This window comes from Mus musculus, chromosome 13 (assembly GCF_000001635.26).
Source record: "Mus musculus strain C57BL/6J chromosome 13, GRCm38.p6 C57BL/6J".
Classification (NCBI taxonomy): domain Eukaryota; kingdom Metazoa; phylum Chordata; class Mammalia; order Rodentia; family Muridae; genus Mus; species Mus musculus.
In genome coordinates, this window is record NC_000079.6 from 76,802,820 (window position 1) to 76,827,262 (window position 24,443).

The 24,443-nt window shown below is 35.7% G+C and overlaps 1 protein-coding gene across 14 annotated transcripts in view, besides 1 other annotated feature; it reads left to right on the forward strand.

Moving 5' to 3' along the window:
* Mctp1 (multiple C2 domains, transmembrane 1) overlaps positions 1 to 24,443 on the forward strand; it is a 650,923-nt gene that overhangs the window by 420,458 nt on the left and 206,022 nt on the right. For 13 of the 14 annotated variants that reach the window (XM_006517462.4, XM_006517466.4, XM_006517464.4 and 10 more), the window contains 5 exons: positions 3,350 to 3,443; positions 20,154 to 20,256; positions 21,953 to 22,055; positions 22,387 to 22,488; positions 22,904 to 22,978. In XM_006517462.4, the coding sequence (XP_006517525.3) occupies positions 3,350 to 3,443; positions 20,154 to 20,256; positions 21,953 to 22,055; positions 22,387 to 22,488; positions 22,904 to 22,978 (477 nt within the window). Of the gene's footprint in view, positions 1 to 3,349; positions 3,444 to 18,166; positions 18,659 to 20,153; positions 20,257 to 21,952; positions 22,056 to 22,386; positions 22,489 to 22,903; positions 22,979 to 24,443 lie in introns of those variants that run through there. The other variant, XM_006517472.4, reaches the window with a different exon arrangement.
* Positions 7,060 to 9,060: an enhancer, noted in NCBI's record as "VISTA enhancer mm1556". NCBI's record gives its function as "enhancer in: hindbrain (rhombencephalon)[3/5] | forebrain[3/5]" and the evidence as "EXISTENCE:transgenic organism evidence [ECO:0001131][PMID:17130149]".

Genomic DNA, 24,443 nt, shown 5'->3' on the forward strand with positions numbered 1-24,443 from the left:
ATGAAAATTCATCTGGGCATTTTCAGTCTGTGGTTACTGGATCACTATTTTGATACCGTCCATGTATGAAAATGATAGTGCTCTCTGCATAATTAGAAGTAATCTACCTATTGTTGATTATTTTGTTGTTGTTGAATAGATTTACTTTAAACAGCTATTTCTATTTCCATTCCATTAATAAATATTCCGTTATTTAAAAGCTAAATCATGTTTAAATATGCGTTGTTGTAACCCTGGATTTCAGGCACAGGTCTTCCTTTTTCCCTCTAGAGACATACTTGCCAAGAAGCGGTAATGCAGAAGAGCGCATGCGCTATATTAGTGTTAACTCACCGCACTGCAAGGACAAAGAGCAACGTCTTGGCGGTTTTAAAGGATTTTATACTTTATGTATTATGAAATGAATGGATTTTATACTGGGTTTAAAATATCCCTTGTTTTGAAGAAACATATAGAGGAAGCAACTTGTTAGTGGATTATCCCAGCGTTTCTTCTTCTAAAATACATGCGCATGCTGTGTGTGTGTGTGTGTGTGTGTGTGTGTGTGTGTGTGTGTGTGTGTGTGTGTGTGTGTGTGTGTGTACTCGTGTGTGCATATTTAAAGTTGAGGTTAAACTTAAGAATTTGACTTCGTTTAGATTTGGTACTGGTCAGGGTAGAGAAAGTAATGAATTGCCCCGCTCTGATATTAAACAGCTCTAGAGAATCTTGTCACTGCTCAACAGGGAAACCCCACGAATTAACCAGACATTCCTGTGTGAGCTACTATTTGATCAGCACATTCTGAAAAGGTGGCTAATTCCATTTTCTTGTTCTTTTCGCCTTTGCAGGGAGGGGAAGAGGGAAGGTCAATAGGGGCGGGTAGTAATGGGTAGTAGTCCAAGAGCTGCTGTTTGACCTTTTTAGAACGGGTTTGCTGAACCCCTGCTCCTCCTTGTCACAGTTTAAAAACCAGAGGAGCTGGTTTAGAGAAGAAGTTGTTAGCATTCCATTTTTATTATGACATTTCACAGTCATCTGATTTAATGTCCCTTGACCGGATTGTCCACCGTGAGACGCTGGGCTTGAAATGTTATTTAGAGCATTGATAAAAGGTGAGCGGCTCTAAGATGACAGCAAGTCATAAGGCTGGTGCTGTGACATTAATTTTCTCCATAACAGAGATGGAATAAGACGTCATGGTGACAAGCTGTCAATCAGCTCTGGCCCCTCAGAGCATCTCTGTGCCATAGGATGGGGTATTGCCTCTCCTGTAATAGAGCTGAACCACGATGCTCTCTCTGACAGCTGCTGCAGCCATAGAGAAAATATATTATACAGCCTTTCATTAAAAAAATAAAGAGGCTCCTCTCCAGAGCATTTCAATCTTTTCCCATCTATTGAGGGCTGAAAGGATTCACAGCAAATCATGGATTCCTCTGCTATGGAAATTTCTAGCTTCAAAAACCACACAGGTTTTGAGACCTCCTAAAATATCTATAAATAACTATGTGGGAATAACCCTTGATAAAGCTTTTCATAAAATTAATTTTTAAACTAATATTATTTGCTTTTTCTTTGAGTTTTTATTATAATCTATGTGTCACTGGTCTAAACAATAGAAATTTCAATAAATTGTCAAATGTCAGGTGACTGGGAGAATGAATCATTCAGACTCTAATCAGCCCTCCCTCTAAATGTGAACCTGGGGCTCAGAACTGAAACCCTAGTTCAGTGTGGCTGTGGCTGTCCCCTCAGCATCCCAGAGCGAAATGACTCTGACTGATAATATTTGTTTTAGTCACAATGAAATTTGGTTTCAATCACTCCTGGAAAAATTAAAGTGCCAAACCCTTTCCATCAAACTTTTCCCCGTCATTAGGGGAGAATTCCTACCAGGTTTAATGTATTGAGTGAGCTCTGAGATAAGACCCTGGGCCAATTTTATCAGTGCTGTGGGACATAGCATTACCTGGAAACATCAGAACCATACATAGCCCTGCTACCTAAGGTCCCCATTGATAAACATTTGATTTGTAGGGATTTAAAAAGAGACACAAGTGCATTTAAACTAAATCCAACCAAATGAGCCTTTTAAATAAAATTTTGGTGATAAACAGTTGTTTATAGCAGAGATTAAGAGGTAATCTTTGTATTGAGTACTGTTTTAGAAAATCATGCTGTGAGATACACATTTATCTGTCTTTCTTCCTCTCAGAATACCAAGGGTATAGCTTCCGTGTAAATAACGATTAGCCATCCAAGACTGATAAAGTTCCTATTGTACAAGCTTTGGTTTGCCTGTATCCAACACAAGTAATACACTAATGAGACTGCTTTTACTCTAGCAACATTTTGATAGATAAGGGTTTTTTTTATGCAGAAGCATATTAAACTATGTTGTGATGAAACATTTTAAACGAGGTGCGAAATTGTCTTTAATGTGCTCATTAGAGGCAGTGGCCTTACCATAGGAAAACCAAAATGAAATGTAAACCAAATGCATGCCACTGTTCTAGAATTCTGTTGCATTTACTCATTCTTTAGAGTTCTAGGTCAATTTACGTTAGTGTTCCCCCTTCAGTTTCTTCAGGCACTATGCTTATTAAGATACCACAGTCAATGTGTTAAGTGAATTAGCTTTTATTATCTGGTTCTATCAAAACGTTCACAATTCTGTACATTACAGCAAATACAAATATAAACTTAAGAAAAGTTCCTCACTACCTTTGAATTTATTTTATTTTTCAACTTGATTTATTTTTTAAAAATGTCTCCATTAGGAGTTTTAGATAACTATGTAAGTCTTTGAAGTAACTATTAGCAAAGTCTCTAGATAATTTATTCCTCATCTAAACACTAAGAATAAAATGGTAGAAAAATAATTTGTTTAGTACTAACATTCCCAATAACTCCCTATGTCTGAAGAGTGTCATATAATCAATCAGTTAAGAGAACATTGTTTATTATAATCTTCAAGCTATCATATTTACAGATGAAAGTTTTTTTTAGGTACTTTAATAGAAGACATTGAGAGAAGCCATTGGAGAGATTTGCTTTGTAGCTCATTGCTCAGCATCTACTGAAGGTTATTTATAGGTAGTAATTGTGGTATTTTTCTTTCAAAATATCATCATCCCTAATTACATAATTGTATGTGCATGACCATGTACACAAGTGCATGTTCTCATGTGCACATGCATATGTGTGCATTCCTGACACAAGAAGTATAATTTGTATTGGAAAAACACAAATGACTCTTTGACCCTTGAGACAACATGTTGAGAAAACTTAGTATTTTCTACGCATATTGTTTTGAGGCTTCTTTTGTTTTGCTTTTTCCCCTAATGCCCATGTTTGGATTTTTCAGAGCCCACTGAGGATATTTAACAACCTAAAAGACGTGGGATTTCTCCAGGTGAAAGTCATCAGAGCAGAAGGTTTGATGGCTGCAGATGTCACAGGTAGAAAATGATGTAATTCTCATATTGTATATGTCAAAAAGTGGGCCATGTCTGTGTGATAGAATACGCCAGCTCTGAATTTTATCTGAGTGAATCATTGAAGTCAATGGTTTAAATAGAAAGATTCAGAGTTGATCTCACAAAAGACTTGATAATTCCCAGTTGCCTACACAGTTCTATATTTTAAACACAGTGTCATACACTAAAAATAATAACAAAAGTCAAAATAACTTCTGGATTATTGCCCTCCCAAAGTTTAATTACTGTAACAGGGTTGATATGTCCAGGGATTTTCATTCCTGCATACTGAGCATCACAGAGCCATCTCCTGTCGGTTGTCACCAGTTTCTCTCACACTTCTGAGCCAAACACTCATGGAATCTGTAGTATCATTCACTGAAAATATCAGTGGTGGAGGGCTCAGTAATTACCACGAATGATTCATATTTGGGTTGCTGCTATAATTTCCTAGTTACACAAATTCTTCAGCATACTACCCAAATAATTATGTATCTAAACTTTGCCTATGTGTTACTTTTCATCCAGGACATAGGTGTGTAAGAACAGCAAAACCAGTTTTGTGTCTTCTCTAGCTTTACTATCACTGTGTTTTCAACATAGTAATAAATGAGATGATAGCTTTTATATCATTGAACTGCAGAGTTAAGTACTCTGTATGTGGCTATGGGCACTAATTTGTCATGTGACTCAGTAAGGATCTGAGAGATGTTCGTAGGACCATTGAGTTATTTAATCTCAAATCGGATAGTAAGATAGGACTGACTTACCAGTTCCATGGCAATTTCACTACGCTAAAAAACATTGACTTATTATTGTTAGTAATAAGCACATAATTCTAAATGTGAAGCACAATGACCCTTATAGATTTATTTGAAGCAAATACAATGCTTTTCTTACCATCCAACTATCTGCAAATCTGTGTCCTTCTTTAATTCATTCAGTAGAACTGAAAACAGATAAAAAGATAATTCCCTTCAAAATTAAACAGCAGATGTTTATTCCAAAATAGCAATATTTAAAATTTTAGCATGTGTATAATCATCAAATGAGTATAATATGTGACAGAAATAAATATATAGAGATTTGTCATTTCTTTAAAAAGATGATCATCAACTCATCTTTAACTGAAGACAAAAAGACTTTTAAAACCATAAATAGAAGCAGGACTAGGGGTAGCTGTAATCTCTGAGTATGTGCTACCTTAGCTGTTAGTGATAAAGAACTTGTGAGTGGCGAGTTTATTCATTTTCTTTCTTAAAACTTGGTTTCCTGTATAGTTATCAGTGAATTAATAAGCACAATCATTTTTATGGAATGATTTATATTCTCTTTATTTCCAATGCTTACTATCTGACGTTATTCAAGCTGAATACAGTTGTATAAGTTTGTCTCCTCTTAGAAGCTGTCATTGATTTTAAAACTTCATGAATATGCAAACTAGGTTAACCTACTTGGCCTGTATGCCACTATGGAAGTTAAAGTACATGTACTTTCAAAGTTGGAAAAATAGAGATTTTTTTTCCCTAATGGTTCTATATAAGTCAAATGTGAATAACAATAGCCTTTCCACTGGAGATTCAATGAAATATAATTTTACTTGATAAAGTGAACATTAATTTGAGGGCTCCTGCATAGCTGAATCTCAATTTTTTCCTTCAGTTTTAAGGATATAAATCTAATGATTCCTCATTCCATGCTGACCTTATAATCTAATGGGCTCTGGATTGAACAAGAGAGATGTTGAACTATTCAGGGGAAAATGGATGACTTAGTCTTTGACCTTGCTCATCCTTTGACCTTCTGTGGTTTTTATGACATTTGTGATGGTGGCAAAAATTATGGGCCATCTGTTTAAGTAAAAAATGTCTGGATATACCATTAATTAAAATAACCTTAATTCTGAAATTATAAACAATTTTGAGCACAAATAAGCTCTTCATGTGCTTTGTCTTTTATTTATAGAATTTCAGAAAGTTGACATCTATCTTAGTGGTTCATGACAGCAAGTCTCTGCCTAATGTGAAACAAAAGTAAAGAGATAGGATTAAATATATTTTTCCATCTTCAAGTCTTCAAAGGAGCATCCATCCAGAGCAGTGGTTCTCAACCTTCCTAATGCTAGGACCCTTTAATACAGTTTTTTATGCTGTGGTGACCCCCAAACATAAAATTATTTTCATTGCTACTTTATAAGTGTGATTATGCTACCATTATGAATTGTAATATAAATATTTTTGGAGATAGATCTTTGCCAAGTGGGTTGTTACTCACAGGTTGAGAACCACTGATCTACAATATTATAGGGGATTTTACAATCATGAGTGATTCTCTATGCTAAAGCAGGAATATTTTTTGACCTGGTCCAAATGAAGCTATTGTTAGAAGGTATTTGGCATCAGAATACTTTCTCTAAAACAAACCAAACAAGACAAACTTACACGTGACCAACTTTCATATATGTTTTCATTGCTTTTAATTATTGCAGCATACAGTCACATAATTTGAGCACAATTTTACTTAATATTCCAACATTAAATGAGCACAGGGAAGAAAGATTCTGTAATCTTTTAAGTAGCTATCAATCTTACTACAGTTACAAAGAATTTTTTTCCTTTCAAAATGTAGAATTTTTCTTTTGTTACAACACATTCATTGAGAAACATTGTGATACTGTATTAACTCTGTGTGAATAGAGAGCAATTGAGACTCTCTTTGAATGAGTGAGTAGAAAGCACAAATTACTTTTTAATGAAACCCTCAATTCCTTCCCTTTCCACAAAAAGCCTATAGCCTTGTTCGGCAGAACACAACTACAGTAGGTCACTTCAGTTAAGCCCCTAATAAACTATTGATAGTCAAGGAGAGTTTTTTCTTCTGTCTCAATAGCCCAGTGTTGGCCAGTGCACTTCAGATCATTAAGGTTAATACAGATTTAAAAAAGAGATTAACTCTGGTGGTTAAGGCCTCAATTTACAACTCCCACACATATGCACACATTGAGCACAGCACAGGAGTGGATTGAAATTTCAGTCAAATTGTGGACAGCCTTTCACAGCCTGAGAAAGTGGCACTAAGGTTTGAAACTTTGATGCACTAAATTCTTTTAAGGGAAAATGTTTGAGTAACTGAAAATACTTCTAAGTACAATGTCCTCAAGTCAGCTGCCCAGAGAAAGGTTCCTGTTTCTCTGTACCATCAAAGCAAAACTAGGGGCTGACTGGTCCTGTTCACTGGGGAATAATCTTTCCAGCATGAAATCACATGTTCCCTAAAACTGGCCAGATTATGGGACCAGAAAGACCAACTGAGGAGTGTGTATGTGTGTGTGTGTGTGTGTGTGTGTGTGTGTGTGTGTGTGAGAGAGAGAGAGAGAGAGAGAGAGAGAGAGAGAGAGAGAGAGAGAGAGAGAGAGAGAGGAGCCTAATTTCTACTTGTTCATTTCTTCTGTATTGAGTGAGACTTTCTTTGAAGAAAATTTAGTGAGTTATCTTTAAACCGATGATGAGTTCTTTCAAGTTTCAAAAGGAAGAGGAGAGTTCTCTTTCTCAGCCCTTGCTCCCACTTTCTCCAGATTGTGAGTTCTGCTCAGCAGCCCTTCTCTCAGCTTTGCCCTGGGCTGTGGTGGTTCCACACCCCCTCCTCATTTTACCAGGGTTGTAGGAGGTTTGGTTGTTATCGTTTGTGGGTTTTGTTTTTTTTCTCCTGAGGAAGAGGTCACAGCCTCTCCAGGGAGACCAGCTGGTCAGCTTCAGAAACAGTGATACGGGGAACTGGGAACCTTTGAGAAGCTGCTCTGCCTTGCCACTGTGTTAAAGGGTGCCCACACAAACTGTCCTATCCCAGGTGAACTGACTTTGAAAATGAATGTACCATTTCTTTCAGAAAGTAATAGAAGGGGGGGTTATGATTCATAGTCATTAAAATTGTCCCATTAATTGAACATTTCTCCCTAAACTAAGCTGTTCATAAAAGACTTGTAGCATATCAGCCTCATAGTCTAGAAAACAAGTAGTTATTAAAAAGAAATGTTTAGTGCCCCCTTTATTTGCATATACTTTTTTCCATGTTTTCCTTTTGGAAAACTGTCTTCATTGTTGAAAAATATTTAAGTAACAAAACAGCATAAAAAGACACGCTACAGATTTTTTTTTTAAATCGGCCTCTGAGATGAGAGTCTTATTATCTTACAAAATAACAGTGAGCAGCTCAGATTCATTAGCAGAGCTAAATTTAAGCCCCATTTGACAGGCTGCCTAGAAAACATTTTGTTTTGCTGTCTGTGGGCTTTAATTAAGATGTGTTCAATTGCAGTCCTCTTCAGTCTAGCCCCCACCCCCAACTTGCTGTGTCACAGACCAGCGATCAGACACTTTTAGACGGTCCGGCCCATGACTTTGACCTTCTGCGGCAGTCCAGCGTTCCCTGGGGAACCGTTCAACTCATGAGGTCTGATTTCACACTTCCTGGATGCCTCTGCTCTCTTAACAATGACAGGGAGACAAAGCCCTTTAGAGCAGGCCGCATGGGGACTTGTTTAAATTGGAAACCAGAGAGGAGTCAAGGAACAAGGTTAGGGGCTACAGAATAGTGCTTTTAATAAAGAGCTCACAGCTCTGGCTCAGCTCAAAGAGGTCTACCTCTGTACAATTAATTGAGCCATTTATCTGGAGCATCTTAGGTCTCTACTTTCTCACAGACTTGCGTGGTAAATATCAGCTACGAAGCAAATGAGATATGCATGAAATGAATTTGAACACTGTGATTACTGTGCCTCCAGTCTTCATTAAAAGTAAATTTATTTGTATTTCTGACCTCATTATCAGTAGCTGCCTACGTTTTTATTGGTTCCTATGATTTCCAGCTTGAGTGTGTCATGAAGGTATATTATATGCAGAGATTGGGATTTATTATTCTTGGTATGTCCCCTAAACATTATGGGTCTATTCTGAAAAAGAAAATAAAAAAGCAGGCTGTAGAAGAGAAAAATCAAGTCAGATCCTGAAAGCTATTATGGCCAGTTGGAGACATTAGTAGCATGCAGGTATACATAGATATAATATATATAATATATATCGTATATACAATATTATATGTAAAACAGCCTTTAAATAATACACTCTCCTTAAAAAATAACCAGTGTGTTCATTTAGCAAATTGTACAAAATGCATGTAGTTGTTGTGTCAAATGTTTTTCCAAATCCTGTTGTCTTGTTGAATGGGGACGCCAGCTTGTTTCCCCCATGGCATTGTAGCAGTATGAGTTTTAGCAACATGGACCTGTAGTTGCCATTGTCATGTAATTATGCTGACAGTGTCCAATAAGCATTGTCTTCATTTTATGATCATTAGTTAAAATCTATGATGGAAGAAGAGAATATATGCAGCCTTTAAAATATACATCATTCCACCTAATGGAGCAGATAAAAGAAGAGAGTAAAATAATTTATAGCTAAAGGAAATACATGAAGGTATTGCCATTATTTACTATCTTAAGATTATATTTGTTACAGAAATGGATGCACACAGTCATCCATTGGACATAGCACAGGGTCCCCAATGAAGGAGCTAGAGAAAGGACCTAAGGAGCTGAAGGGGTTGGCAGCCCCATAGGAGGAACAACAATATGAACTAACCAGTACCCCAGAGCTCCTAGGGACTAAACTACCAATCAAAGTGTACACTTGATGGGACTCATGGCTCCAGCTACATATGCAGCAGAGGCTGGCCTAGTCGGTCATCAATGGGAGGAGAGACCCTTGGTCTTGTGAAGGCTCGATGCTCCAGTGTAGGGGAATTCCAGGACAAGGAAGCAGAAGTGGGTAGGTTAGTGAGCAGGCGGTGGAGGGTAGGAAGGCTTTACAAGTGGAAATGAGGAAAAGGGATAAAATTTGAAATGTTAATAAAGAAAATTTAAAAAGAAAAGAAAGATTGTGTTTGTTGATACAAAGAATAAATATCAAAAAATTGAACTGTTTCCAAGGTATGCTTTATGTCCATGATATAAGTTAATGTCTCCATTTGCTTTTGAATAAGCTACATAAGTTTTTTAGCAGTATACTTTGATTAACTATTTTATCTAATTCATAAAGCATCAGAAGGCATTCTTGTTATGATAATGTACATGATTTAGAAAAATATCCATATGTACAAACTCACATGGGATATATGCATTAAGGTTCTTCAGATATTTGCTAAGAATGAAACTAGCTCACAGAAGCTTCAGAACCTGCGGCAGTTGGGCCTTCTGTCCCCTTTCGTCCCACACTCCCCTCACCAGGAACTTGCTTTCTTTTAGTATTGCATTTTAAAAAATTCAGACTGTAAATGCAGAAACTGAAAAGTACCCTTTTAACAATAAGCCATTCTTATCAAATATATGTTAAAAGCATAAAGGAAAGGCATAATTTAGCATGAATGCTGGACTAGCCTGCTTCTGAACCAGTGTTACAAATGGAATTACAGAAATCACGTATGATTCATATGCAGGTCACATGGATAGAAGATTCTACTCTGAAAGAGTAGGTGGGAATCACAAAGAAACTAATAACTGGGTTTGATGTGCTCTAGAGGTGAAGGACTCTGTGCTGAGAAAGTGCTGGTCTCCTTATCAATGGGAAAGGAAGAAATACCATAAAATAATTAAACCGGTTCTACAGAAACAATATTACAAAATACCCTTCAAGTAAAGACAGAGAGAGGTGCTGCTGTGGTATGTAAAGCCAGCCTCAGGATGTCCCTCAGTGCTAAGGAAGTTGGAAGATGCTGCTGCTGATTTAAGTTAAACTAGTCTTTAAATTTTTGTTACACTAAGATATAGTTATATAAATAAGACATTCACGTCCAAGAAACACTGCAGAAAATATCTGAATTTATGAGAGTTTCTGAGGGGCAAAAGAGAGAGCCATTTACTACAGAAAGATTTGAGTTGTATAATCCTATAGTTAGAATCCTAAATCACTGAACAGTCAAGCCCAAGAGAGTGATTTAAGGATTGATGTCAATGGGGGATACTGTGAGGACGATTCATGCCTCTGTCTTTGGTCCACACTGTTTATTTACTAATAACTTTGACAATATAATTGATTGCTTGCTTATCAAACTTGCCAGGATGGCAAGTTGATTCATTTATATAAGAACATAAACAAAAATACCATAAACATTTTATATGTCTCTCTATGTATACACACACACACACACACATATATATATATATGTTTATGTGTGTGTATATATACATATGTTGCTATATTACTTTATATTGTTAATGTTTGTGGCATATGTATTTACATGCTGAAATAATATAGTTTATTCAATAAAATAAACATCAAAATATAAATATAAGGTCTTACATGGTTAAAAATAGGGATTTTTGCTTTAATGGTAGAAAATAAAAGAAATACTTAAAGCTTACAGCTGGGTTCAAGCATTAGAAAAATGAATTATGCATTTATTGTCCCTTGTTATTGTGAATGAAAGTCAAATGTTGAGAACGATACTTCATTGTCAGTTATTCATCCAAAAGACATTAGCAAGTGATTACAATGCACTTTCAACTGAAATATACTTTAATCTTGGGATTTATAATGATGCCAATTGATTCAAGAAAATGATACTAATAACAATAATAATAACTAAAATGTTTGAGCATCTATCATGTACTTTGAATTTGACACAAAGGTTGTCAGAATGAATCTCAAAATAATGTGAATAAAAACTATTGTTATCCTAGTTTTTTAATAGTTTAGAAAACTGAAGAGTAGAGAGATTGTAAAACTAGCTAATTCTGTCACTCTGTCTGTCTGTCTCTCTCCCTCTCTCTGACACAAAGGCACACACACATACACATACATACACACACACACACACACACACACACACACACACACACACACACACACATACACCAGCTCATAAACAGAAGAGCAACCATGCTCATCTGGGTCCTTACTTTAAGGCCACTTGATAACTACAGTGCAGAATACAGACACTGGTGGGCGGGGTGGGGGTCGGTTCAAAGCTCTATCCTAGGGAAAGTATAGACATGAGCTAGCCAGGTAGTAGTTGCCAAGATTCATGTCCAAAAAGTCTTCTTTCTAGCAAATTTATTTTATTTTATTGAGAACAGATTTTTTTTCATACACTATATTGTGATTATGGTTTCTGTCCTCTAAATTCCTCTAGATCTCTGCACCCACCAAATCTGTACTCTCTCCTTCCTTCCTTCCTTCCTTCCTTCCTTCCTTCCTTCCTTCCTTCCTTCCTTCCTTCCTTTCTTTTTCTTTCTTTCTTTCTTTCTTTCTTTCTTTCTTTCTTTCTTTCTTTCTTTCTTTCTTTCTTTCTTTCTTTCTTTCTTTCTTTCTTTCTCTCTTTCTCTCCTTTCCTTTCTCTCCTTTCTCTCCTTCCTCTCCTTTCTTTCTTTCTTTCTTTCCCTCCCTCTCTCCCCCCTCTCTCTCTATATATATATATCTTTCCTTCCTTGCTTCCTTCCTTCCTTCCTTCCTTCTTTCTCATTAGAAAACAAATAGGTGTTAATAAAAATAATAATAGTATTAATAATACAAGGAAACATGGATAGGATAAAACAAACAGAAAAAAAAGAGCAAAAGAAAGAGCAAATGAAAACATACAGACACTGAGATACTCATATTCACATGTATAGAAAACTCATAAAAATAAAATAGAAATCCATAATACATAAGCAAAATTTAGTCAGAAGGGGGTTTAGTTTAGAGCATTAAGCGAGTCAGAGACTCTTTGGGCATCAGAAAGGACCTAAAAGCATAGACTCTGTTCATTTTCTTTTTTTTTTCCTTTTCCATTTTTTATTAGGTATTTAGCTCATTTACATTTCCAATGCTATACCAAAAGTCCCCCATACCCACCCACCCCCACTCCCCTACCCACCCACTCCCCCTTTTTGGCTGCAGAGATCAGCACTGATGTCTTAAGGAAGAATGAGAAGTGGTTTCTCCTACCATATTAACAAGTTACAAAGAAACTGATAACAGCTAATTTAGCTCATATTCATTGTCTCAAAAACAAAATGTTTCATGGTTACAGTTAACTGAGTTCTAGAGGCCAATCTTAGGCATGTACACTTGATTCACACAACATAAATCACATACACATAGACATATGTATACACATATGTATGTACATATACATAAACATGTATACATGTATGCATGTATGTATCTCTAGCTGCAAGGGATCCTAGAAATAGCATTCTGGGCTTCAAGGCCTCTGTGTACTACACGAATGGAGCCTACAAAATGGTTCGAATTAATGCTCAGCCAGCCATATATCCAGCACAGGAGGTCAGGGTGTGTCCCTTTATCACATATTTCCTGGCAGAGGCTGTACCCTTATTTTATACCTATCATTTTAATTGGATTTTAAAATTACTACAGAAGATAAGCATAAGAGTCATAGATAAATAATTTTATTCTCAACAGAAATAAACATTGTCCAAAAATTATAATTGTAAAATGAATCAGAAATTCCAGTGAAGAAAAAATTCTCTGTCATTGAAACTATTGAAGTAGAGTCTGGATGACTCCTGGTTACCAGGATAAGATTTGTAACTTTTGCATAAGGTGTTACAAAACCATCAGATTCTGAGGTAATAGTTAGAAGCTAAATAACAGTACTGAATGAGCTTCTTAGCAGAATATAAAAAACATCATTGTAAGAGCAGCGGCTTGACAGTGATAATTTTCATTTGTGTTTCTTTTGATTGAGAGAGGGTTTTTTTTCTAAAAGCTTAATCTCCTAATACTATGCTAATTTTTAAGTTTAAAGGGTTTTATTGCATTGTAAAAGGTCTCTGTAGCTAATTAATTTACTTATAGAGAAGCTAATCTGAACTTCCATAATTTCTGCAGGAGAGTCTGAAATATTTAGAAAGACTGCCACAAAGAGTTTAATGTATTTTATACTTAATATAGATGAAGTAACTTATATGATTCTATGCTTGTAAAATAAACATGCATATAATGTTATATCAAAATAAATTTTAAAATGAAAGTTTTCTATGTAATGTAAGCTTGTAAGTGCTCATACATAATTTTCTGCAGGCATTTTTTTTAATTTTATAGATTCATGGTCTTCCTTTTCTTTGCGTTCCTGTTTCTCAATTTTCATGTTTCCCTTGCTGTTCTTTGGTTATAAATTCTGAACTTCTGGAGTCTATCAGAATGGTTCAGTTTTTTAGATTCAGCAATGCCTCTAGCTCCATGAAGTTACGGCACTCTTTTCCACTGAGTTCTAGATTGCAAGGGAGATTACAGAGTTAAGAGCAACATAACATAGGTGTCTACTGCTCTTTGTTTTACTGTCTGAAATGTGGTCTGGTAATCTTGGGATATCTCCAGGATACTTTTAGAAATGGATGAAGACAAAACTCTTTCTATAACAGTGCTAATACGTCACTCAGCTATACAATATTTTCTCCCATAATCACACAATATATATTTCTAAAGTCTGCATTAAGACTTGATATCTCTCCTGTTTATATCACATGGGTTTATTATTGTTATCCACATTGAGTTAATAGCATTTTGTTGTCACTTTCTACATCTCTAGAGCAGTAATTTTAATGGTTATGCCATACCTTAAAAACTTTTGAGATCTTCAATGCTTTTGAAAGATTCCTATAGCCAAATTATAAAAGAAATGTTACTAATGGGCCATGATATCCAAATGATAAGCAGGGTAATACTGTGCTGTGAGTGTTCATGGCATTGTTGAAGGAATTTTTTTGAAGCAAATTTAGAGGAGCACTTTTGATGTTTAGTAGCTTGGAGCTGAAAATGCTGAATACTGTACAAATATTTACACAAGTTTATATGATGAAAATTGTCCCAGGTCTTGTGTCATGTTTATTTAGATTGAAAACCATGATTTAATCAAACTTTGGCATGGCTGCCATTACATAATGCATGCTGAAGATTAGTATGTTCATAGTTGCTGCCTTTACTTATTTGCCATCTTATATTAACCAAGCCATAAACTCATAGTTCACCAAGCTTTTCTTCTAGAAATTCCTATGTTCAAGGCAACTTTTCTCATGTGTCCTCTTGGCTCTTCTCCAATTCTTTTGGGTTTTTTTTTTTTTTGCCCAAACCTGATCTTCACAGTCTTACTATAATTACTAAATACAATCTATAAATTGTGGTTCTCTTCCATACCTTTCTAACACAATATTATTCATTTTTCTGTTTCCATTAACTTGTATCACTCTTTAGCACATCATCATACAACCTTCTAATTATTTATATTCAATACTTAACTTCATTACTCCATCCTTTATACAATTAAATTAAGAAGAAAAAGAACTTCCTCTCCCCTGGTTGTATGTTTTGGCACATAGTAGACATTCAATAAATATTTTTAATAGCCCAGTGTATGGTTTTATTGTGAACCAAATTCTATTTATTCTTCTTTTGTAATAGTTAAATTTCAAGATTATATTGCTTCACTTTTATTTTTTTTTGCTCCACTTTCATAGTTAAAAGAGCATTATAAAATTTTCAGTAGGAAAAAAAAAGGTGTTTTAGGTCTAATAAATTGACAGCTATAGCTCTAGAGTGTCAATTTCCTTACCACAATGAAAGTTCCCTGCTTCATAACTTAGAAAGAAAGGAGAAACCCTGTTATTAATACTCACTTCCAGATGAAGCCCTGAGGGGACCTACTAAAGAGTGCCAGTTAATGTAATTCTACCAATCAGATGCTTAAAATATGTTTAGGTCAGCTGATGAGAAAGCCTAGGGTCAAATCTCCATTTCCAGTAGTAAAAAAAAGATTGGAAGAAATCTCAACATACATTGCTTTTTGTTCGAAGAGACCCTGTGGAATTCCCTCAGCAATGACACTGTTACATATCATTAATGAAATTCAAGTTTGCAGAAAGGACAGATGGCAACCTTGATTATACATTTTTAAGATTAAAATATAGTCATTGCAATATGTAGCAACTAAGGAAATTAAACCAAAGTGCTTAATAAATGCAAGGTAGGCTCAAAATAAAGCTCCCTCCCCATGGGTATGAATTGCTTTTCATGCTACTAAAAGCCTTCTGTGTTTTCAAAGACATGACTACAAAGAGATGATCACTAAGTCCTCCCCACCCCCACATTTTTTGTGACACACTACATCTAGCAAACGATGCCACTTGTCAGCAGTTAAATGACCCTGGACAAAGCCTACCACTGATGGATCAGAATTCCTGCCCTGCTCTGGAAGCAGGAATATCTCTCAGTATCATTTGGTGACTTTAATACTCATTACTGGTTTAAAAAACGGAAGTCACAATGTGACACAAAACAGATAGCAACTGAACAGTGCACCATGCAGATTTCCACACACTTTTTCACCAGTGTGTCGGGGTTATGATCCTTAATAGTAAGGACAAAGGTGAAAATTAGCCATTGAAGTCACTGTATTAATCCATGGGGTAGTTTTCAAACTTCCCAGAAAAGATGCCTACTGGAGTTATCCTGATATCTCTTTTTTGTTGTTGTTAAAAAATGGATTTATTTTAAAAAGAATGAAGTAATGGAATATGTGCTTTGAAATCCATTGCCAATTTAGTTTTATGATAAGGGGTAAAAGACACCCTAGTGTTAATTCACTTGGGAGATTCCTTTTCTTATTAAAATTCCATAGGAAAAGAAATGGCTTTTAGCTTTTAACTAGATTATGGACAAATATCCAAGAATAGTAGTTTAAAGTATCTTTTTATGAGTTATGTTATTCATTTGTAGGTTTTTATGTAATAGAGACATTATTAAAGAGATATGTAAATTGATTTAAATGACATAGTCCTGATTATAAATTGTCATGAAGTTCACTTTTGTGATGGTTCTTTACTTTTAAAAAAATTGGTGGCAAACCTGATCAATCATCACAGATCATGAGGTCTGCTCCCTTAGGAAAGTTCTGCTTCCTCTTCCTGTCCCATAATTACAAAATTATGTGCCTCCCTTCTCATCACTCCTGTACTCTTCACTCCCCTTTATAACACTGCTTGCAATGACGCATAATAATTATGTATTTACATGTCTATCATATCTACTAAACTGTGCATGCTTTGAGATCTCGGCTATGTCTTAATCATAATTCTGGGGTGAGCAAAGCAGACACTCAATAAGTAATGAATACTTTAGAAAGCATTCCCAGTTCTCTTTAGAAAATTGTCAACATTGGAAATTGCATGTTCTCAAGGAAGGCAAGATTCTGTGGTAGCTGTCGCTGCAGCTAAAGCAATCAACACCACTTCTACCACACAGCACTGCTACAACTTCAGTCTCCCATCAATTCCAAGGACTTCAGTTTGTTACATGTCTAAGGAATGCATTCTATATTTTTGTCATCAAAATACTTGAAGTTAGTATTTTGGAAAAGACTATTAGTACTCCATAGTTCTGCCTTGGGCTTAGGACAAAAGTGAGTAAGAAGTGTATAAGTGATTCTATAATCCTATACATTAAGATTTTTAGTAAGTAAAAACTTGAAGTAAAATACATTTCAACATTGGCTACTGACTGCATTTCTTGCACTTCTAGTCATGTGTTATTGAAGAACAACATGCACATTGCAGAATATAGTCTACATCAGTACTGTATCCCACAGGCAACCCACTCAGGTACAATGAGCAAGCAGAGAACTGCTTACAGAAGCAAAATAGAAGATAAAAACACAAAAGGAGTGAATAATTATTAGATAACTGATGATTTGGTTCACCTCGAGTGTTTTTCTGATTATTTCTACTTGCTTAAGTGGCAATAATCAAGCCTGAAAATTTAAGGAGTCAAAAGGCCAGCATTTTAAAGCAGCATTTAGCAAGCCAAATCAGCACACTGCTTGTAACTGGTTCTATAAAAATAAAACTATAATGTATGCTTTTTCATTCTGAATGGACAGAATTTGGTACTGTACTTTGCTGTTATTGAAATCGATGCTAGTTTGTACTTGCCCTTAAACACATAGCATTAGAAGGGAACTTTCTGAGTCAGTGAAAACTAATAGTGTTCCAAGACTAGACATTGCATCAATTTCTTATACTATAAAAAGATACAGAGATACAACCTACTCAGTCTATACAATTCTACTCAGGTATATGATCGCTTGTTATCAGATGAGCAAGTGTTGTGCTCTTCCTTGGGGAAGCTCATTCCTTCCTCCCACTCTCAGCATTTCTTAGTTGGTTGTAGTTATTTTAAACAGATTTTCTTCTCTCTCTTTCCCCAGATTCTAGAGATAAGGAGACTAGAAATGAGGCTTGTTTGTGGCTGCTTTTTCTATCCACAATCCCAAACAAAATGTGACTGAGCTAAGCTTGGTGAACCATTTCCCATCTGCAAGTACTACCATATTGGATGTTATATTAGATATAAAGACATATTAGAGTGTTCAGTGCTGACATTGGTAAAATTATGATGCACTCAGAATCCAGTCACCGTTTAGCACCTGGATCAAGGAACTCGTTCTCACTGCTCTCCCTAGTGCTCTCATTGCCTGCTCTACCTTATTCTTCAGATAGCATCAGCTCACACCATCCCTCAACTCAAATTTCTCCAAAAAACCTCTCTTGTGAGAGTGAGCGGCACGTTGTTGAGAGGCCTGTTGCTTTCCTTATCCCTGCCTATCATCTAGTACACACATTCCTAATCTACTTCCTCCGTCACTCTGCCTTCCAGGGTGTTGCCAGCAAAGCAGACACAGCCACTTCTCCGCGTTTCAACATCGGCTCTTCTAGGCCAAGCACAGCTCCTTCCTCTGTTACCTCTTTCATTACCTGTGTTGTCTTTCCAGCAAGACACATTCTTCAATACCTCGAGATTCTGTATTTATCGCTTGAAACACACTGAAATGGAATCATCTTCAATCCAAAATCCATGAGCACAGGAATTATTTCAATTGTTTTATACATTGCTATTTCTCTAGCAAATAGAAACTGATCACAATGAAGGAATAAAGATTTGTCAACTATATGAATCTATAATCAAAATTACATAAATTGTCTTATGTTTGTAACCTGCTGATGACTAAGATGTGGCATTATTATTGGAGAAAATTTTGCCTAGACATTTGCATATAAACATTTTCCAAAAGCTATCTGTGGTTGCCTTTGTATCTGGCATCAGAATTGTATAAAAGAATATTGCTATTAAACTACCAAATGAAACTGATAATAATGTGTTTTAATGAACAAAATATTTTCTACACTGTCTCTGATGGTGCGCAGGAGTTGGAGATGAGAGCAGTGGAGGTAAGAGTCAGGATCTATAAACCAGGGCAGCAAAAAACAAAGCATGTAATAAAGTTTTCACCAGACATTAAAGCAAACCAGCTCTCTATTCTTTGCTGAAAGGCATTCTGAAGAAATCAAATTCTCAATACTACTATAATGCTAAATTGTGCAATTATGTTGGGTTATATGAGACTACTGATTTTACACACATATACTAAATCTTTTTTAGTATAAAATTGATAAATTAAAGGTGAATTAAATCTTGTACCTCTCATTTGAGTATTATCCTATGAAAAATAAGTATACTACTGTGTGGGAATATACAGCTTCTCTGTCCCTGGTAGCTAATAAATTTTTTCCCATTAAAAATTAATTGAAAATCTTGAATGATATTTAAGCTTTCACACATGTGTAAACTACTGTGGCTTCGGTTCACAATGCATTTAAAACAATTGTTCTTTATGATTAAAGTTAATAATATGCACATTAACCTCTTATGTAGTCTAAATCAATACTGTAGTTTAAAAGATATGACCTGTGGCTAGCGTTGTGTAAATATTGATCCCATTTGTCATTTATATAAGGTATAAAACACATCACATACCGCTCCAACACTCTTCACACCACTCTCACAGAGCCACTCTATGACTTTATAAGATGAGACAAGGATGACAGAACTATTGAGGAGACCCCACAATGTAACTGTGGAGTGCATGATTTGAGTATGGCAGAGCAGAGTGTCTAAGAATGGCTAACATTCAAGTCCTCTATTTCCAGAGAACATTAGAGAGAGAGAGAGAGAGAGAGAGAGAGAGAGAGAGAGAGAGAGAGAGAGAGAGAGAAGGTGCAGATTGCCTGTGGATGTTAAGTTCCAAACAGCAAACTTATTCAGCCTCGTGGGCTCTAATTTACCTTTTGTTGAATCCCATGGATATCTTAGGGGACAGTAACTCAGCCAGGGGCAAATTAAAGTGGTGTCACTTGGCAATATAACCATTTTTTCACAATAAACATCTTTGGAAATCCCTTTGACAGCGTACTAGTAAATCAGATAAGTTCAAAAGTGTAACTGCAAAATTAAATTGACTGAATAGTTTAAAAGGTCTTAATAGACCCAAAAAACACGTACAGGGTGGGCACACCACACTTCCTCATAACAGCCATCATACTGGTTTTTGTTAAAAATTACTAAAGGTCAAAAATCAAGCTATATACTTTGGTCCCAAGTTCTAAATCACTGTAAATCATAGCAATTACTAAATATCTAGTTACATCTGTTTTAATGAGATTCCTTTTTAACTTGTAAGCTTTTTCATTTGTTGTTTATTATAAGCCTTTTGGGGGGAGGATTGGGATCCTAATGGATGCAATCATGCTTCCATCAGTGCAGGTCCTTTAAATGTTTTTTTCTAATCACCCCAAATCTCTTGTAGGTAAAAGTGATCCATTTTGTGTAGTAGAACTGAACAATGATAGGCTGCTAACACACACTGTGTACAAAAACCTCAATCCTGAGTGGAACAAAGTGTTCACATTGTAAGTAACTGTTACTTTGTGCTTATTTTAGAACTGGTATAAAAATATAGTTCACCGTGAGATGTGTGTGTGTGTGTGTGTGTGTGTATGTGTGTTCTCTGGTTCACAACTCAGCACATCTGCCCTGCCTTTGCTAATTATGGATTTCCAAACCCCCCACTTCTGGAGAATGAGACTTGGACAGGGGGATTTCCTTTTTTTGTGTTTTCACTGGACTTTTTTCCGTTGTTCTTTTTATGGGGCCTGACTGAGGTTTTGCTCCCATCACTGACTCTGCATACTGCTTCTTCCTTTTATTCTTTCTATTGAAAATCTTCCCAATTGCATTGACACCAAGATGGACAAAGCTCTGTTTGTTCCATCTCTGAAATCAGCAAACAGTCCAGTCGGGCATTGACAGCTGCTTAGTTTGGGCTTGTTTCATTTCGGCACAATAAGAACATTAACCATTGTCCAATATCTCAAAACAACCTCTGAGTTAATTTCCCTTTTGTTTTAAAAAGTTTATAAATCTTTTCCACTGTGTAAATGCTGTGCGTGCTGCACTGTAGTAGCCTCTTGTCCCTTTTTAAAAGTTGGACTGTACAGAATGAACTCCACAAAAGACAACTCTCCAGACAGAAGTACTTAACAGATTTCCAACATGGTTTTATGTCTTATAAATGAAAAATTGCTAAATTCCTCATTAATTCCTTATAATGCCTTTGCTTAAGAGCCAGTAATTAATCAGGTTCAATTATCTGACCAATTTATTTTTAAGGCATACCACATTTTTATGAGAGATGAAAGCCCAGGCAGGAGGCTGACACTCCTGAGAGGCCTATTTAGAGTGTTTTCTCTACAATGCATAATTGAATGAATAGGTTTGATTATTATCAAAGCGATTAATTGATTGTTCCCTGATAAAGCCTCTTTGCATGTGTGGTTGTGGAGTTTCAATAATGAATATATTCTTTTTTGTTTTCTCTTAATTCATATTTTCTTGTTAAACTGTTAGATCAAAAAATAAATGACACTTATTTTTCTTGAAACACAAATATGAAGAACTCACATAGTCTTTGATTGTCATTGTTGTCTTTGGCATTTACAGAAATATTACTTCATTTCTAAATCAAGGGATAGTATTATACTTATGAATGCTACATTTTCTCTATTCTGTTTTCTGTGTTTTGCTATGAAACTAACAGAAACTTAATTAGTATATTAGTGAGAACTTAAAAAATAGACATGTCATATTATTGTAAAAGTAATAATAGTTCAAAAATGTATTGTGATTTCTACTGATATCAAACCTTGTAATGATTTATGTGAGAGTTATGAGATCGCATGATTTACTGCTATAATGAGAACAGACAAAAAAGCCTAAAGATTGCCAGGGGTCCTTAGCGATTTTTTCCTGTAATTTATTCTTTGCATATCCAGATCAAAACTGATAAGTCATTAAGAATATAACTGAAAATAATATTAGTCTTCAAAGTTCCAGATGATATGACCCTCGGTGTTGTCATCTTAGATGTATTATGGAAAATTCTATCACCTTCTACTTCGCCTGGGACATATCTGTTTGTATGCAAATAATACATGTAAAAAATAAAGATACACAAAACAACTGTTACTATTTCAAATTTCAAAAATATCTTGCTTTACTTCATACTAATGGAGTCTCCTTTTGTTCTTGGGTGTGTTTATTATGCAGTAACATTAAAGACATTCATTCAGTTCTTGAAGTGACAGTTTATGATGAAGATCGTGACCGGAGTGCCGACTTTCTGGGCAGAGTCGCTATACCATTGCTGTCTGTAAGTTTTATTCACCTGGTACACTCTTCTGTGTTGCTTTTGCTCAAGGGGGGGAAAAAAAACCTCAGCTCTATGTCTGTCATTTCTCAACCAAGGTTTGTAATAAGAACACTAAAAATTTTTAACATACTCAATGCACGGCCATGTTGAATCCCATGATAGTTAATTTTTCTTGACAGACTTGATCCTGGTAATGAACAGGTACTTGTCAGAATTGCCACAGTTGTTTTGGGTTCTCTGTCAGTTTCAGCAGCTGGGGGTCAAAGGTCACTGGGGGAGTGTATTCAGTGGAGACCACGAGACAGACGGCTGTCATGTCCTTTTCCCGCAGATTCAAAATGGTGAACAGAAAGCCTACGTCTTGAAAAACAAGCAGCTGACAGGGCCAACAAAGGGGGTCATCTATCTTGAAATAGATGTGATTTTTAATGCTGTAAGTCTTAACTTTGGCTTTTTTGTACTGCTAAAGAGTTCAGTTGCACGAAAGCTTTTGTTCCTGATTTGTAGAGAATTTCTGTCATTCCTCATTTTCTCGAAACCTTGATGTATCCTGGAGAATGTGCTCCTGGCACTGCCTGGCACACCCACACTTTCTGTTGGGACCTGCTGCTGCTGCTGCTGCTGCTGCTGCTGCCGGTGCCGCAGCCACCACCGCATGCTTGGCTGCTGCTTGCCTGCCTGCTTGAGAGAGGGACATGCATGCATATGCAACTGTATACATTTATATTTTATGAGCACAGCAGCCAGGAATTTGAAACTTTAGAAATTATTGCAAATTAAACTGCTTGCAAAACTTGTAAACAATTGTAATATATGAACCCATAACAGATACATGTGTTGATGCATAGGTGAAAGCCAGCTTACGAACATTAATACCCAAAGAACGGAAGTACATTGAAGAGGAAAACAGACTCTCTAAACAGGTAAAAACCAAAGAAAAATCAACCCCTCTGGGAAGAACTGGTTGTATCTGTAAAACATCTAAGTAAATTCAAATAAACCTTGGAGGTCTGGAATGGGGGAAGTCAGTGGAAATTTTCATCATCTACACATTGAAATTGGCTTTTAAAAAAGTATTAATATTCTTTCTTTTCCTCTCTTCTTTTCTTAAAAAGATCAAGCAAGGGCAAAACCAAAATGATACATTAAGAGGGGATTGTGAGAAAGGATAAGAGATACTGTTAAGTCCAGCATCTGATGGGCATGTGCTTATACATTGGCCAGGGAATGGTAATTTGGCACATGAGCTAGTTTGATTGTCATGGAGTGTGTGACTGAGACGCCCAAGGCCTGAGGTTCAAATATGCACACAGGCCACCCACAGGTGTGATGCAGGTGGGCAGAGCAAATAAAGCACTTTCCTCTAATTCAGTGAGGGGACCATCTTTTAATTAGATTTTAACAACAATCAGCTAGAAGTGTAAGTTTCACTGACATTTTCTACTAATAGAAAAACCAGGAATTCTGATATTCCTTTTATGAAGCTGTTATAATGTAAGCTTGGTGTTTATCAATAGTAACTTTAAATTTACTTCAATATCAAGTTAAGAAAAAGTGGTACCTATCCTTTTTTAAAAAAATGTTTAATACACTAAAATAAAAGGTGCTTATTTGGCTATAACGTTACTAATCTCACTTTCACTGTGAAATATTTGGTAATTTTCTGTGCCATGAGAAACTTTAAAGTCTTTTTTATTTTTAATCTAATAAATTGGCCAAGAAGTGAAATTTTTGGTATTAATCAATGTGTGTTACAAATGCAATGCCTATATAAACATAGCACAACATTACCTTTCTCTATATTTATAGAGAGAGATAATAGAAATTGTTCCTTAGAAAAGTGCTAGAAACCGAGAAGGAGCATCCACAAGCAGGCTCTTCCTGAGAAGGATTTCAGGGTTAGAAGTGTGTTGTAACTGCCTTGCACATGTGTGCATGTATTTTTACACATTATTTTACACTTGTATAAAACCATATTGCCATTTGAACTCAGTTACTTTCACATGGCTGCTTCTTTAAAGTACCAGATTGATATTGAACTGTCTTTAGGATAGCAATATATTAATTTGCTAGGATTAGTTTAATTATCTGTTTCTGTATGTAATTTTATAAAAACATTATCAAGTTTGTAGACATTCTTTTTACTGTTGAAGGCATATTATAATTTTTGTTTTAAGTTTCATCAGTTATCATACATACTTTTTCTAATAAGAGATTTTTTCCAACATACTTGGTTACTATAAAAGTTTTCTAAGTCTAAAATTATGGGAAATAATGAAAAAAATATAGGGTGTGTTTAATGTATAGGGAGGGGAGATTTGAAGACAGGAGCAGTCCTAGTAAATGTTAAAACCTTTTACAATCATGGTGTTTTCTATAATAAGCAAC